The following is a 17,798-nucleotide window of genomic DNA, read 5'->3' on the forward strand; positions in this document are numbered from 1 at the left end:
CTCGTGATATAGAAACATGGTGATGACGGCAGGAAAGACCGACTGGTCCGTCCAGTCTGCCCAGCAAGCTTCTTTTTGGTAGTATCTACTGCACCGTGTACAGGTTACCCCATGTTTCTCTTAAGGGGAGCAGCTGCCGCTCCATGCAGTTATTTGATGAGCCTGCTTGAAGATTCAGACAATGCCGACACGTTTTGCTTCTGCACTGGGCCTTAGAAGCAGCACTTATGTCTGCGGATCAGCACCCAAGACCATGAACGTCAGGGCTCGTGTTGGTTGTCGTCTGAATCCATGTCTCTTTTCCCCCTGCCGTTTAAGCAGGAAGCAATGATGGAGTTTCATCAACAGTAGGAAGACTTATTGGGTAAGGGTGGTAACCGGCACACCAGCAAGTTACCCCCATGCGCTCTTTTCTTCATTCCCATCCTCTGGCCTTTAGGGATCCACAGCGTTTATCCCCTGCCCCTTTGAAATCCTTCACCGTTTTTGTCTTCACCACCTCCTCCGGAAGGGCATTCCAGGCATCCACTACTCTCCGGCTCTTTCTCTATAGCATTCGCTGCCCTCTCTCTGTTGCACTCTTTGCTTGTTCTTTCTAATGCTCTCTGCCTAGTGCTCCTTGCTTTCCCTCTATAGTGCTTCCTGCTCGCTCTCTACTGCCCTCCTTGCTTTCTGTTCTCTCTGTAGCATTTCCTGCTCTCCCTGTAGTGCTGCCTAATCTCTCTTCCTGCAGGACAACTTGCTCGCTCTCAGTAGCACTCTCTGCTCTTTCCCTAGCACGACTTACTCTCTGTTGAACATGCATCCTGCTGTTTGTCTGCACTTTTCCTAGAGCTCCCTTGTCTTTCTCTATAGCACTCTTTACATAAGAACATAAGAACATGCTATACTGGGTCAGGCTAAGGGTCCATCAAGCCCAGCATCCTGTTTCCAACAATGGCCAATCCAGGCCATAAGAACCTGGCAAGTACCCAAAAACTAAGTCTATTCCATGTAACCATTGCTAGTAATAGCAGTGGCTATTCTCTAAGTGAACTTAATAGCAGGTAATGGACTTCTCCTCCAAGAACTTATCCAATCCTTTTTTAAACCCAGCTATACTAACTGCACTAACCACATCCTCTGGCAACAAATTCCAGAGTTTAATTGTGCGTTGAGTAAAAAAGAACTTTCTCCGATTAGTTTTAAATGTGCCACATGCTAACTTCATGGAGTGCCCTCTAGTCTTTCTCTTATTAGTGTTCCCTGTTCTCTGTTTATCACTCTCTGCTGTCTCTCTATAGTGCTCTCTGCTCACCTAGCTCTAGCATTTCCTGCTCTCACTATATTTCTATCTGATCTCTCTCTTTCTCTACCACAAGTTTTATCTATAGATCTCAGCACTCTCACTTTCTCGCTAGCACTCCTTGTGGTTTCTATACTGCGTGATCTCTCTAACACTCTCTGATCTCTCCCTAGCACTCCTTGCTTTCTGTCTAGAGTATGTCTTGCTGTCTAGTGTTCTTTCTCCAGCACTGCCTGCTGTCTCTTTCTAGTGCTCACTTCCCTATCTCTATAGTGCTCTCTAGCACTCCCTGTTCTTGCTCTCTCTCTCTCGATGTCCTTGCTCTTTTGCTCTCTAGCACTGCCTGCTGTCTCTTTCTAGTGCTCGCTTCCCTGTCTCTATAGTGCTCTCTGCTCTCTAGCACTCCCTGTTCTTGCTCTCTCTCTCTCTCTCTCTCTCTCAATGTCCTTGCTCTTTTGCTCTCTAGCACTGCCTGCTGTCTCTTTCTAGTGCTCGCTTCCCTGTCTCTATAGTGCTCTCTGCTCTCTAGCACTCCCTGTTCTTGCTCTCTCTCTCTCTCTCTCTCTCTCAATGTCCTTGCTCTTTTGCTCTCTAGCACTGCCTGCTGTCTCTTTCTAGTGCTCGCTTCCCTGTCTCTATAGTGCTCTCTGCTCTCTAGCACTCCCTGTTCTTGCTCTCTCTCTCTCTCTCGATGTCCTTGCTCTTTCGCTCCCTAGCACTGCCTGCTGCCTCTCTAGCATTCCTTGTTCTCTCTCTCTAGGTCTCTCTGATCTCATAGTATAGCTCCTCTGGCTGTGTCTTGTCTTATGTGCTCCCTGCTCTCTCTATAACACAATCTTCTCTCTTTCTAGCACTTTGTTGTTTGTGTTTAGCACTTCCTGTTCTCAAGCTCTATAGTACTCCCTGTTCTCTTTCTATGGAGCTCCATGCTCATTCTCTCTCTAGCACTCACTGCTCTGATTTTATAGAGCCCCTTTCTCTCAAGTGCTGTCTGCTCTCTCATTTCTCGTTAGGGTGCTCCCTCCTCTCCTTCTATGGAGATCTCTGCTCTTGCTCTCTCCAGCATGCTCTGTCCTCACTACGGGACTCCCTGTAGTCTCTGCTCTTTCTGTAGCACTCTCTAACACTTTTCAGGGCTTCCTTCCCTCTCTAGCATGCTCTGCTCTCTCACTCTCTAATACTGCTGTTTTCTGCTTAGTGCTTCCTGCCCTCTTGATAGTGCCCTGGTCCTGACTGGAGCCAGGGCTGGGAGCAGCACGTGGTGAGAGCTGCTGTCCCCTCACCCTTATATTTAGTGCTTGTTATATGAATGTGTGTGGCTGTGTGCATTTCTCTGGCTCTGTGAATATCAAGGGGTGCTGCTGTGTGTGTGTGTGAGAGAGGGAACCATGCAGGTAACACGGGGGCAGGTGGACCAGCCCAGAGAGCCACATTATCTGGGAGCAGGGTATGGGAGTGTGAGAGAGGGGCACCTGCTCATAGTAGGGGGACATCAACAGGGAGGGAGGGAGAAGAGTGGCACAGAGGAGGGCCCTGGGTAGGTAAACACAGCTGTTCCAAAGAGTGCAGAGAGGGCCTGACAGTTATCTTCACACCCTGATACTAATCCATGACTCAGGGACGGTAATTATTCCCCAAGAGGAGCTCACAGGAGTGACAGACTTTCCAAGGCATTACCAAGATAAGGACTACAGACCTCCCTGTCTGTGCCCACCCCCAGCTGCCGCAGTATGACCAATCTTATCCCTGGGAAGGGGAAAGTGCCTGCTCCTCAGATGAAGGGTAAATGGACAGGATGGAGAGAGCTGAAAGTACAGAGTAACGATATATGGGGGACAGCGAGGGGAGCGGGGGTTTTATCCTTAATATAAAGTGATACGGTGTAACTCGTGTATGGGGGACAGTGAGGGGAGCGGGGGTTTTATCCTTAATATAAAGTGATACGGTGTAACTCGTGTATGTGGGACAGCGAGGGGAGCGGGGGTGTTATCCTTAATATAAAGTGATACGGTGTAACTCGTGTATGTGGGACAGCGAGGGGAGCGGGGGTTTTATCCTTAATATAAAGTGATACGGTGTAACTCGTGTATGGGGGACAGCGAGGGGAGCGGGGGTGTTATCCTTAATATAAAGTGATACGGTGTAACTCGTGTATGGGGGACAGTGAGGGAGCGGGGGTTTTATCCTTAATATAAAGTGATACGGTGTAACTCGTGTATGGGGGACAGTGAGGGGAGCGGGGGTTTTATCCTTAATATAAAGTGATACGGTGTAACTCGTGTATGAGGGACAGCGAGGGGAGCGGGGGTTTTATCCTTAATATAAAGTGATACGGTGTAACTCGTGTATGAGGGACAGCGAGGGGAGCGGGGGTTTCGTCCTTAATATAAAGAGATACGGTGTAACTCGTGTATGAGGGACAGCGAGGGGAGCGGGGGTTTCGTCCTTAATATAAAGTATCTTGTCTATTACCGACAGTAGGTATTTTATTCTTTACAAATTGTTGAAAGTTCCACGTCTCTAGAGGTGAAAGGCTCTGTCCCTGTTCAGCCACGGTGGATCCTTGCTTACAAATGCGTTTGGTTCTTGTTGGTTGTAAGGGACCCCCCCTCCCTCCCCCTCCCTGATCTGCGTCTTCTTTCTTGCCCCTTCCCCCTCCCTGCATGTCGGACCTCGGGCCCGGCTGGCGTGATGTCATTGTTGGCGAATCCGAGGCTCCAGCTCTCGCTGCCTCATTGAGAAATCCCCCAGCACTGCGATGATTGCAGCTCCCTGCTTTTCATTCAGGGGAAGGGGACCCTGCGCTTTCTCGGAGATGGGCTTTTTTTTTCCCCTTCGTCGTCTTCTCCTGTGGTCGCCATGGTAACTGTCTCCAGGGATGGTGCTCGGGAGAGAATGAAAGGGGACAGGGTACACGCATGTGTGTGTGTGTGTGTGTGCGCTTGTGAATGTGCGGGGGTGGCATGGTGGTGGGAGGAGGAGGAGGATTGGAGAGGGGGGGGCCCACATTACCGTCAGCTTTCCTGGAAAACATCAAACACAATCCGCGAGGCAGAGACTGACAGGCGGAGACGTGCCGTGATGTATTCCTGAGGTGGGTGATCGGGGCTGGTGAGGAGGGCGACGGGGAGCGTGTGTGGGAGGCTGGGAGGGAGAGGGACCGGCAACAGGTGCAAAAAGAGACAGGAGACAGATTAGCAGATGGAAAGAGACAGACGGCAAGTTCTCTGGGATAGGCAGATCCTCTGGGTGCGCGTGTGTGACGGGGAGTGTATGAATGAATGTGTGTGTGTGTTAGGGGCACATGTGTGTGGGATTATGAGAATGAATGGCTGTGTATGTGCTCCGTGCATAGGAATGTGTGTGGGAGGAGCGCGTGTGTCTTGAGATGAATGGCTGTGTGTGTGTGTGTGTGTGTGTGTGTGTGTGTGTGTATGTGTGAATCTATGTGGAAGGGGCATGTGCGTGTGGTGAGCATGCATCTCCCTCCTCACGTCCCCTCTCTCCATCCCATTTGTGTACAGGGCAGCAGGTGTGGGATGGATCCAGGCGGGGCAGCGGGAGGTCAGTGAGCTGAGGGATGGTTTGGGAGAACTCTTACAGTTTCTCGCTTGGCATGGTTCTGCCCTTGGAGGGTCTCCTGATGGTGCCACTTCTTTTCACTGATTTTCGGTAGTGTCGAAATGCTTGGCCCATGATCCGACAGCTTGTGAAACCACAGGGAGCAAGTTTAGCCTGCTTGCCGCCATCTGTACAGTCTGTCTTGGAAGGATTCCATACTGGACTTCCACATCTTTCAGGTTCTCCCTTCTATCTAACAACTAATGCTGTCCCTTTATCTCCTATACACATGTGCACACACACACATGCACTCGCTTCTTCTCTCCCCCAGACACACACACTAGCCTCTTTCTTCACCCTCACTCACATTTCTCTTATTCACACACACACACACACACACACTCTCACCTCTTTGCTGAGCTGCTGTCCCTTTATCTCCTATGCACATTTCCCTCCCTCCTGCACACACACACACGCACTCGCTTCTTCTCTTCCCCATACACACACACTAGCCTCTTTCTTCACCCTCACTCACATTTCTCTTGTTCACACACACACACACACTCTCTCCCTCTCACCTCTTTGCTGAGCTGTTGTCCCTTTATCTCCTATACACATGTGCACATTTCCCTCCCTCCTGCACACCCACACGCACTCGCTTCTTCTCTCCCCCATACACACACACTAGCCTCTTTCTTCACCCTCACTCACATTTCTCTTGTTCACACACACACACACACACACACACACACACACACTCCCTCTCACCTGTTTGCTGAGCTGCTGTCCCTTTATCTCCTGCACAAACACATGCATATCTCCCTTGCACAGACACACACCCCCTTGTCTCCCTTCCACACACACACACACACCTCTCTCTCTTTACACACACTCCTTAGGGAAGTTCTGACAGCTCCACTGGCTGACCTTTTCAATACTTCTTTAGAATTGGGTGTCGTTCCAAAGGACTGGAAATGGGTGGATGTGGTTCCTTTTCAAAAGTGGAAGTATGGAGGAGGACTACAAGCCAGTTGGTCTGACCTCGATGATGATGAAATTCATGGAATTGGTGCCAAAACAGAAGACAGTGCAGTCTCTAGTATCCAGTGGCTTCTAGGGTCCGAGGCAGTGTGATTTTAGAGGGAAATCTTGTCTTTGATTGGGTGACCCGAGAGTTGGATCAAGGGATGGCGCTAGACGTAGTATATTTGGGATTCAGTAAGGCCTTTGACACGGTTCCATGTAGGTGACCTGTAAAACAAACCCTAAAATGACTGACTGGGTTAGAAACTGGTTGCGTAGTGGGAGGTGTTGGGTTTCCCTGAAAATAGATGCATAAAGGCAACAGTTGCATAGAAAAGCTTTTATTAAATGCTATGAAATAATATAAATCTTAGACATTAAATAATAAGGGACCTTATGGAGAGGGCAGGGTAGGGGTAAATGGAGCTCACGCTGAGGAAATGGGGGTGGGCACTGCAGGGATCGGTTCTCACTCCGGTTCTGTTCACATTTTTTTATTAGCGATATTATGGAACAGCTAACGGGGAAGGTTTGCCTTTTTTCTGGACGATACCAAAGTCTGCAACGCCGTAGCCTCGCAGGAGGCTGTGGAAAGGTTGAGGAGTGATCTAGATTCTAGCAGCCGAGATTTGATGCTAAAAAGCAATGCAGAATCCCAAGGGAGCAGCGCAGTTATAGGGGGGGGGGGGGGGGGGGTGAAGCTCTCTGCATAAAATACACTCGCCCCCCAGATCCTGCTCTTATTTCATGACCTTAAAGGTGGCCAAATAGAGGAAGATAAGGCAATGGCAAAAGCATCCTCCTTGGGTGCCCGGGGAAAGGAATAGCCAGGAAGAACGGGGAGGGGATCATATTTTGCCTCTGTATCAGTCTTGGCAAAACCTCATTTTGGAGTAAGGTGCCCGATTCTGGAGGCCACACCTTTGAAAGGATATAAACCAAATATGTTTTTTTTTTTAATTATTCAAGGATTTATTACTTGCCTGTCTACACTAACACTCAGAGTGAGGTAAAGGGTTTTTTAGGAGCTTACGTTCGTATGATAGAAATAGTGTCATGGATCAGGGAATGGACGGGGGGGAGGGCAGGACCTATAGAATAAAAGGGGTAGTGCAATACATGTAGAATATATTAGATGGGGAATGGGGCGAGGGGGAGGGGGCAAGGTAACGCTGTATATATAAGATAAAAAAAACCATAGTGTTAATGTACAGAGAATGGGTTGGGGGTAGGATTTAGAGAACCGAAGAGTAATGCAAATGTCACGGTACGTACATAGTGCAATGTATAGTACAGTGTAGCACAAATTATCCAAGATGAGATGAACACTATGCAGTAAGCTCACTGGTCATAGTCCATAGCTGGTGACAGTGGGGGGTTCAGAAGGGTAGGGTTGGTGAAAAAGCCGGGTTTTGACCGTGCAATGGAATGTTAATATATTGGTGGCCATTTTGGTCTCTGTTGGGAGAACGTTCCAGAGCCTGAGGAGGAAGAGGGAGAAGGTGTGCTTGCAGGTTCGGCCCATCCCAGAGTCTTTGGCAGTCATAGAAGAGGCCCTGTTTCAGACCTCAGCCTCCGAGTGGGTTTGTAAGGGGGACATTCTTTCAGGTACGCGGGGCCTAGACCATTTTGTGATAGTTGATCCAGAGGGAAGCTATTAAAATGATCAAAGGCCTTCATATTGAAGCACCTAGGAACAGATCTAAAGATGTATATACCCTGGAGGAAAGGGGACATGACAGACATTTAAATACCTCCAAAGAATAAATGCATAGGAGACAAACCTCTTTCAATACATAGGAGGCTCTGGATGGAGGGGTGATGAAGGAGGATAGAGTACTAAGGAAATATTTCTTTTAGAAACATAAGAACATAAGATGTGCCATACTGGGTCAGACCAAGGGTCCATCAAGCCCAGCATCCTGTTTCCAACAGTGGTCAATCCAGGTCACAGGTACCTGGCAGGATCCCAAGGGGTAGACAGATTCCAAGCTGCTTATCCCAAGAATAAGCAGAGGATTTCTGCAACTCCACCTTAATAATGGTTAATGGACCCCTTTCTTCCAGGAACTTGTCCAAACTTTTTAAAACCCCTCTACACTAACAGCTTTTTTTACATGAATGCATGGAACAGGCTTCCCATAGAGGTGGTGGAGACAAGGACAGGGGATCTGTATGGGAGAGGAAGGGACTGTAAAGCTGAGCATGAGATGTGGATGGGCTATGTGGTCTTTATCTGCTGTTCTGTTCTATGTTTCAGCTCTCAGATACACACAGTCTGCTCTGTCCCCATACATGCTCATAGTCATTCTTACACACACACACACACACACACTCTCTGTCCCTCACACATACTGACACTCATCACTCTCATTCTTCTTACACACACACACTCTGTTCCTCACATATACTCTCACTCATCACTCTCTCATACACTCATTCTTCTTACACACAGACACACACACACTCTGCCCCTCACATATACTCACACTCACTCTCATACACTCATTCTTCTTACACACACACACACACATACTCACATGCATCACTTTCTCATACTCATACCCACTCTGTCCCTCACACATACTGACACATCACTCCCATACATTCATTCTTACACACACACACTCTGTCCCTCACATATACTCACACTCATCACTCTCATACACTCATTCTTCTTACATACACACACACTCTGTCCCTCACACATACTGACTCATCACTCTCGTTCTTCTTACACACACACACACACACACACACACACACACTCTGTCCCTCACATATACTCACACTCATCACTCTCATACACTCATTCTTCTCTTACACACATATCTCTTTTCTAATATATCATATTTCATTCCCCCTTCCCTCCCTGCCCTTCAATGATATACTAAGCTGTGCAGTTCCTTGGGCCCATTTGGTTGTAGGAGTTTGTACTAATTGATTACTGTAACCACTGAGGCTTTTGACAAGTTCTCGTCTCTGGTCACCTCCCGGATCGCCTATTGGTCCAGCTGTTCATTTTTCCCTTGCTTTCACTTTGGGGTTTCCTCCATCCTGACACCCTAAGAGTTGTCTCCCTCCTTTGTGTCTCCTCTGCAGGCAAACTCCCCTCCTGTAATAGTGAATGCTGACACCTTGGAAGCTCCCACCTATGTAAGTATGTGCCAGGAAAGATGGAAGTTATTGGGTGGTGGACTGGGGCTGAGGGAAGGGTTCGTATTGCTGATGCAGGCACCCGCGCTGTACTGTATAGACTTCCACTGCATGGACTAAGGGCTCCATGAAACTGCAGCCCCTGCAAATGTAACATCTAAGATGACCCCCTGGGGTCAATCCGGTGGAAGTCTGGAGTGCTAGTGAATATCTGTACGCTGCACCACTGCACTGACCTCTCCCCTCTGTTTGGCTTGTAGGTGAACGGGACAGAAGGGGAGATGGAGTATGAAGAGATCACATTGGAAAGGGTAATTGCCATTTGGATCATCATCATTCACACGCATCCCCATCATGGTTCTGTTTACTCTATTATTTGAATTCAGATTTTTGGTCTGGAGTTAAGACCGTCCTTCCTGTGAGAGAATGCCGTGTGGGATGGAAGGGTAATTCATTCTCCATATTCCTCCATTTAAGACCTCCCCCATAGGATTCCATCTAAAGATCTCAACCCTGCCCTGGAGGAACAACCTCCTTGAGGCAAGAGCTTCAGTTTCTTTCTTCCTTCGGTCAAGAGCTCCTCAGGGGGTTCCCCAACTCTGCACCCCAGCAGGCTACCCCCAAAGTACTGGGGTAATGAATGGAGATGTATTTCTCTTGGGTTGGGCTGGAGGGTGGTGAGAGAGGAATTTAATGTTCATATTTGTTAAATCCAGTGTTCTAGCCATGGATCTCAAGACCTATTCTGGAGCATACAACCCCCCCCCCCCCCTTCTGGGATGTGTACCAGACCTCTGTCCTAGAGGCACTATACTGTCCTAGGAGAGAGAAATTCAGGTACTGGGATTGTCCTTCATGCTGGTCTAGCAATTGCCCGTACTCTACCCTTGTACTGTCCACTAGGGGGGGTGGGGGGTGGGGTGCAGAGGGACCACAGTGCTTATGATCGTTCTCGGGCTTTTAGATGGGCCTCAGTCTATCACTGCGTGAGTGCATGGATGGAGGAGGTCACCCCTTTGCTTGAGTTGCTACAAGACGGAAAGAATAAGTTCCATTTCATTGTCCATGGCTTTTATCGAGGGACTTCACCCCTATCCTGAGTTTATGCACCCCCCTCCCCTCAGAAAAAGAGATGGAAGGGAATCCCATCTCGATTTAATCCCAATCTTTGACTAACAAAACGCCACTTGCTAGACCTCCATTTCCTTCACACGTCCTGCAGCATGGAGATCATGGCCAGTCTTCACAAGAGTCACTGAGTTTATGAGAGCCTTGTTATAAATGTCCTTTGTCTCTCCCAACCGCAGGGTAACTCTGGCCTGGGCTTCAGCATTGCTGGTGGAACAGATAACCCACATATTGGAGATGACCCCAGCATTTTCATCACCAAGATCATTCCTGGAGGAGCTGCTGCCCAGGATGGTAGGCTACGGTAAGGCCACAACACGGCTTTAACTATTTATAAATGGGGAGGAGAGCTTTTTTCTGTCACCATGTGGTCTGTGTCAAGAGACCTGCTTTCTACTCAGGCTGCAATCTATGTGCCAGCAGTTCTGTTCTTTGCAATGGCTTCTATCATTTTTGGCGCCAAACAGAGGGAAGTGCAGGTAATTCAATAAGTTTGAATTACCTGCACTTCCCTCTGTCTGGCGTTGAATATTGGAAGTGCAGGCTTCTGCTCCTGCATTGTGTTGTGGACTTCCATCATTTTTGGCCAGCACCGACAGGCTCACTGGTCTGAAATTTCCTGGACAACACTAGAGTCCTTTTTAGGCGAGTTTTGCTATAGCAGGAGTGTCTATTGGGGAGGGTCCATCTGATCATTCTTATATGTGTGTGTGTTCACGGGCAGCAGTGCACCCTTACTGAAGAAGGCAGAGGAGGAGTCGGGATGACAGTGGGAGGAGCAGCGGGCATCCATGCTGTTGCCAGAGAGTGAGAGGAGCACCAGGAGTTAGTACTGGCGGCGTTACTTGCAATGTCTGCTGAGGGTACTGTGTTGTCAGGGGTGGGGTAAAGGGGCACCTGTGGCTTGCGCTTTCCGACTTGTTAAAAATTGTTATGTTGGCTACTCTTTAGGCCGCAGAGCCGGTGGCAGATTTGAATGATAAATTACAGGTTACCAGTGGCAGGTCTGCAGTTTCATGCTTGAATTCCTTTAGAACTGGGGGGTGAATACCATCCGGTCCTGGAGATACGATTTTAAGTTGTCCAATAATTCCCTTCCCACAAACAAATAAGTCCAGTGAAAGGATATAATCACATGCACAAAAAAATGCTCCCAAACAGTGTACCATATTAACAAATAGAAAATATTATTGAAGGGCTGTCATAGGAGACTTATCCGGCTAACTCAACTAGCCATGCCGCTGAATATACTAGGTAAGTGTTATTGGGCTAACTTTAGACCTGCTATTGAGCAGATCTGACTGAGCTGGTTCAGTCTGAATATCGCTGCTTAGCTGGATGAGAAGCTCCTCCCTGAAATGCCCATTTCCCGCCCCCCACTTAGCCGCATAAGTCCTTACTTGTCCAGCTAAGTGCTGCTGAATATCGACCTCCCGGAGCCGACGCACCATGCAGCGACACAGAAGCATTAGGATATTCTCCTGTTTTTTCCTCCATTCCTTACATTCTGTTTGTGTTTTTGACTGAGCCAAGGATTTCCGCGCACTGTCCAGCAGGATACCCGGGTGATGATGCCTAACATGGAACTCAGAATTACGTACCTAGAGTTTGGAGTTTTCATCTCTTTGCACTTGTCCAAGCTAAATCTAATGTGCCATTTAGATGCCCAGTTCCCCAGCCTTGCACGACCCTTCGGCAGTTCCTCACAGTCCGCTCATTTTTTTTAACGACTTTTGAATAATTTTGTATCGTCTGCAAATTTGATCACCTCACTCGCTTCCTTTGCCAGCTCATTTATGAATATTTTAAACGGGGCTGGTCCCAGTGCAGATCTCTGTGGTGCTCCACTATTTACTCTTCTCCATTGGATAAAGTGACTTTTAAGCAGTTACCAAGCCACATTAGGACACTGCCTCCTATCCCTTGACTTTTTAACTTCCTGAGGAGTCTCCCATGTGGAAATTTTGTCAAACGCCTTTTGAAAATCCAGCTCACCCCATCCATGCATTTATTAACTCCTTCAAAATGCGGCGAAGCCTGCTTTATTTTTATCAACTTGGCTTGTGTGGAAGCTTCTCCCTCACTCAGCCTTGCAACTGTTAATCCATGCTTCAGCAGCGAGTGGTGTAGATTATTGCAATGGGTTGTATGTGGGTGTACGCTGTGTCGGCTGCGACGCATCCAGAACTCAGCTGCTCAGACTCTATTGGGATTCAAATTAAGCGATCACGTCACTCCGGTTTTAGGCAGCCTCCACTGGCTGTCTGTTTTACAGCTTCTTGCAGCCCGTTTAAGATGGCTCGCCTAATTTTTAAAGCTCCGTTTCCTGGAGGTTCTGTTCGTGTGAAGGGGGCATCGTAAATTATGTTGCACATAGGCAGCTTCGACTGGTGCAAGACATGTGCGCGCCTTCCATAAAAGATGTAACTTATGTGGAAACCCGGAATAAGGCTTTTTTGCGTACCCAGATCCTTATGTACAAATAACTGTTTCTCTTTCAGGAAAAGCTATAAAGCTGGCCTTTTTACTATTGCCTTTAAAAAAGCGATTATTTTTTATGTAGGCTGAGCTTGGTTTTCGAATGATGGGCTTCTGCGCTGCGTTGCTGGTTCTAATTTTGCTGTATATTAATTTTCTCGTTCAGTTGTTTGCAGGGTGAAGGGGTGATTCATTTGTTCTATGCATTCATTTTAATTTTATGATGCTGGATGTATTAATGTTAACCAGATCAGAGCTTCTTAGTCTTTTTTTTTTTTTTTTTATATCAAGGCAACACTTTCGAGCTTACTTTATCCTCGTGGCGCACCAAATCACATTTTACAATGTCATATATTCATTAATTATTAATATATACTGGCTCAAAAAACCTCAAACATACAACACCAAAAAATAATTTCGTTACGACTTGAGGTAAACTGCAAAATAGCAGATATATCCTAATAATCCCTTTCGGAAATAATTCAAAAGACAACCAGAAGAGAGCGGCATCAGAAAGTTGTAAGTGTTTGCAGTCTCATGGGCTCTTGCCCTTACAGGGCAAGAGCCCCTCTCTTGGCTCCAACACCATTTATCGCGTCATTTACCTACTCTCTAGAGGTTTGTCAATTACTTTTTTCTTTTTTTGTTTTTAAAGTGCAAAAGTACACTGAATTAAGTGTTTGTGAAGGATTGATAGCCCCTGAAGCAGGCGCGAGGAGCGCGCCGAAACATTGTCAATGTCGGGCGATTTACCTGTGTGAAGCAGTGAAGAAATACAGTCAAGAGATAAGCACGATTGAAGCGAATAAATAATGTTTTAATGATTGGATGGTGTATGTTACATGAAAAATACGGGTGATTTTAGGGAGGCACTTTTGCACTTTAAAAACAAAAAAAGAAAAAAGTAATTGACAAACCTCTAGAGAGTAGGTAAATGACGCGATAAATGGTGTTGGAGCCAAGAGAGGGGCTGTAGCCCTGTAAGGGCAAGAGCCCATGAGACTGCAAACACTTACAACTTTCTGATGCCGCTCTCTTCTGGTTGTCTTTTGAATTATTTCCGAAAGGGATTATTAGGATATATCTGCTATTTTGCAGTTTACCTCAAGTCGTAACGAAATTATTTTTTGGTGTTATATATTCATTAATGCCAGGAAATAACGCTTAACTCAATTGAACAGTCTAAGAAGACTAAAATAGAATTAGACAAGTTTATAAACATGGGTTGGGAATGATGGCCGAATCAATGGCAGTATTCTCTTTTTGTGATTTTAGCTTCTTTCCCCGAGCCAGCTTTGCATTTAAACGTGCTTTAGCAGGTGCTTCCACTCCAGGGATATTTACATTTCTGTAGGAACGCCAAGCCAGGATCCCCCGTTCTCCCCTCATTCCTCTCATCCAGCCTGGAGCAGTCGGTATTTTCCTCCTCCCCTCCCCATGCTGTGGACCCCTTGCAATAAACTCAAAAGATATTAAAATATTAAAATTAACAATATTAAAAACCTAGCCTTATGCCCAACACCCGTTCTCAACTCCAGCCTACATTAGGCCCCATAACTCTTACTTTATGTTGTTAACCCCAGTTACTTTTATCCAAGTTCATTCTACCTGTTTATTGTAAGACATCCTCTTGTCATGGTTACTGTTTGGAATGTAAACCGACTTGATTAGTAATTCTGTTACTGGAAAATCGGTATATAAAAGTGCTAAATAAATAAATAAATAAAACATTCACAATAATTCATAAATCTAAGAACTCAAGTTGACACCAAAACTTTCAAAAAAGAATTAAAAACCTGGCTTTTTACCAGAGCTTTTTCAGAAGATCTCGACTAGCAACACCAACAAACTCCCAACCAGACAACTGCAAAGAAAACAGAGACACCATCCTATCAACTTATGACTGACTAATAAAACCACAAACTCTACCACAGACATCTAAGAACTTTTCCCTATATAATCTAACCCTCTCTTACCCCCCAATGCTACCCAACTTTATCTTCAAATTGTATTTGTTAAAACTCTAATGTTATTCTCCTAATGTAAACCGTTATGATGGCAAAACCGAATATACGGTATACAAAACGTTAAAATAAATAAAATAATATTACAGCAATACTAATAAATGTCAACACAGCCAACAAACAGCCAGTATTTTAAAAAGCTTGCATACATTTGTTCTATTTGTCAAACACTAATAAAACATTTCAAAATATCTGATAAAGCATCCAATAATTAAAAAATGGTATACATTTCCCAAAACACCAATAAAATATTTCAAAACGGCAGAAACACTCAAAAACACCCAATAATTAAAACTTAATAAGGATTTACAAAAGCTCCTGCTTTCCTACCAGGGCTCTTTTGATTTCCAGTCACCCTGAGATTGTTGGGGATTGGAGAAGGTAGGGCCGCCCAAACTTGATCTTCTCTCTCTCACATACCTGACCCTGCTCTCTCATATACCTGACCATGCTCTCTCACACACTCCCTCTCTCGCTTGTGCCTGCAAGAGCCTGGAAATGACACTTAAAGGCGAATTACACACACCGAAATTGGGCCGGTGCACACCGCGTGGATGTTAAAAAGTGCACAACATTTTTTTTGCATTTTTTAAAAAAGGGGCGGATGTGGGCGTGGCATGGGCGTCCCTAAATTTCTCAATGAAATCTGCGCGCAAGAATTTACACACACAAGGGCGCACTAGGGTCCCCTACCATGTAACTTTACTTCTGTAAGGGGTGGCGTGTAAGTCCTGATACAAAAAGGGTTTTAAGGGCTGGAGCTAACAGGGTAAAAGGGAGGCTAGTTAACTAGGGAGGTTAGGGAGTGCTATCCCTTACCTGGATGAACTGGGGAAACTGGTAATTGTGTTGGCGCGCACCTACTAAAATCCCTCCACTTAGGAGGTAGAAGCGGCATTTGCGCACACATGCACAAGTCCATATAAAACTGTGCGCACGTACAGCCTATTTTATATCATGCGCACATCTATGCGTGTATAATATGGCCGCGTCCTTTGGCATGAGCTGGCATGCGTACGTTATATGTGCACCCAGGCGCCTGTTTTAAGCTTACTGTCCTAGACTCTCACAGGCATGTACATTCGCACAGACACACATATAGATATGCACATAGGCTCTCATACACACACAAGAATGCACATCCATGCACACAGGCTCTCACACATATACTGTACATACACATACGCGCACTCTCTTTCTCGCACACATACACGTAGGGCCTCTTTTCTCTTTGGGCTGTTATGAGATGGGCTCCACTGTGACCCCCGCCAGCCTCCTCAACTATTCGAGCCATGGTAAGATGGACTCCACCGCAGCCCCCCATCAACCTCTTCCACTCTTCAGGCTGTGGCGAGGAAGGGAGAGGGGAGAAGGGTGACCACCATGGCACAGGAGGAATCTTGCGGCAGCACAATGGCATTTGACAAATAGCTGAGAAGCTCTGACCTAGATTATGCTTAAATCGTTACTGATTTTGTAGGTCGCCTAGATCCTTTGATTGGACAGGCGTCTCTCAAATGTGATAAATAATTAAACATCCAGTAGATCTGGAAAGGCAAGATTTCCCTTTGCTAAATCCATGTTGGCTCCTCCACAGTAAATCAGGTCTATCTGCATGGACAGTCATTTTTAATCAAATTGAGTCAGAGGAGGTAATTCTTGGTAGAGTGTCCTACGGCGTCTTTATTGCTTGGCCTTTGGGCAGAACCTGCAGCACAGATGATTCGGAAAGGACATTTGATGCCAGAGTTGGGAGAATCAAACTCGCCCTTTGCACGGTTCGTTGCACGGTGACCTTATGAAGGCAATTTGTAAAAGCTAAATTTGCCCATGTAAAAGGACTACTTGCAAAATGCCTGCACTTTCGGCAGGCAGATGGAGGCACGTTTACCTGCATTATCATGGAGGCTTTCCCGGAGCATGGATAGGCTGGGGGAATTGCATGTTTTCAAAACTGCATGCGTGGTTTTGGCTGGGGGAAAAAAAAAAAAGCAATTTTTAAAGGGAAAAACTGCTCATGATTTTCCTTTGAGAACCGGGTGCAAAATTTGCAGGTGGACGTTGCCTGTGGATCTTGCATTGCCCACCCAGTTTTGAAAATTGCCCTACCTGTACTAGTCTATTGAAGGACCCACCTGGCAGCCTCGCAAGCCGGACCACCTACACTGGCCTAGCTGTGGCCATCCCCGTTCCTTTGCCCTAACCGCTGACCACTTTGCTAAGGATGTTTCCCAGCTGTCAACCATACAAGCTTGGGTTGCCGCAGGAGGTTCTTAGCTGGGAAGTGTAGCCTGGTCAGCCCATGCTAGGAAGACGTACCATCTCCCCCCGACAGTAGATCAAAGCACTGATGCTTCAAGCTCATTGGCCTCGCCTTCTTCTCTTCGCAGCTTGATGCAACCATTCCGCCATTCTGTGCCCGTTTCTACATCTCGTGAGAAAACAGTGGGATGAAACCTGTGACGGACTGTTTCAGGGACAACGCTTTATCCCCCTTTCAGCAAACAAAACAGAAATGTAACTTACTCAGCCAACAGCAAAGTTTCCTTTCTTTATCTCTACTAGTACCTAAGGCAAGCTCTTGGATGTAGGCATAGCCGTCTTGAATCTTGGCAAGAAGATCTGACTTTAAGGCAATCTCAATATATCCTAATAATTTCTGAAGTTGTCTGGCGAACTGGATGTCTCTCTCAAAAATCAGGTTGGGGAAAGTGATGTCATGGGGACGTTTCCGGCAGTGCGCCTAACTGCAAAGCTGCACGCGCGCACAAAACAACTCCGTTATCAAGCACTTAGGGCCTGATTTTCAAACGCATTTACACGCTTAAACCTGGGTTTTACATGTGTTTGTGCACTTTACCAGTGTAAGTGGGCTTTTATAAATTGCTACAAAATATGCCATTGAATTGTCCATAAAATTTACCTGCATTAAGTGCACTTACGCGGGTAAAAGGCTTTTGAAAATTGCTAGGATAGTATGTTACGTTTACATGCGTAACTCCTTTGAAAACTCACCTGTATGGTTCCTGCATAAAATGTATTTTGGATAGCGGATTGCTGGACAGCTAAATGTCCATGCTCAGTGCTTACCTGTCTCGCAACCGTGGCGCAAAATGACATGCGTTATCCGATTTTGAAAACGT

General features: G+C 46.4%; 1 protein-coding gene across 6 annotated transcripts in view; it reads left to right on the forward strand.

Moving 5' to 3' along the window:
- Nucleotides 1-17,798, forward strand: part of DLG4 (discs large MAGUK scaffold protein 4) — a 150,239-nt gene that overhangs the window by 111,614 nt on the left and 20,827 nt on the right. For all 6 annotated transcript variants that reach the window (XR_003853104.1, XM_029581061.1, XM_029581063.1 and 3 more), the window contains exons 3-5: nt 8,972-9,025; nt 9,286-9,336; nt 10,333-10,457. Coding sequence is in view for 5 of the 6 variants with exons in the window: in XM_029581061.1 (XP_029436921.1) it covers nt 8,972-9,025; nt 9,286-9,336; nt 10,333-10,457 (230 nt within the window). In the remaining variant the exon portion in view is untranslated. The remainder of the gene's footprint in view (nt 1-8,971; nt 9,026-9,285; nt 9,337-10,332; nt 10,458-17,798) is intronic.

The sequence above is a fragment of the Rhinatrema bivittatum genome, chromosome 16 (genome assembly GCF_901001135.1).
Source record: "Rhinatrema bivittatum chromosome 16, aRhiBiv1.1, whole genome shotgun sequence".
NCBI lineage: Eukaryota > Metazoa > Chordata > Amphibia > Gymnophiona > Rhinatrematidae > Rhinatrema > Rhinatrema bivittatum.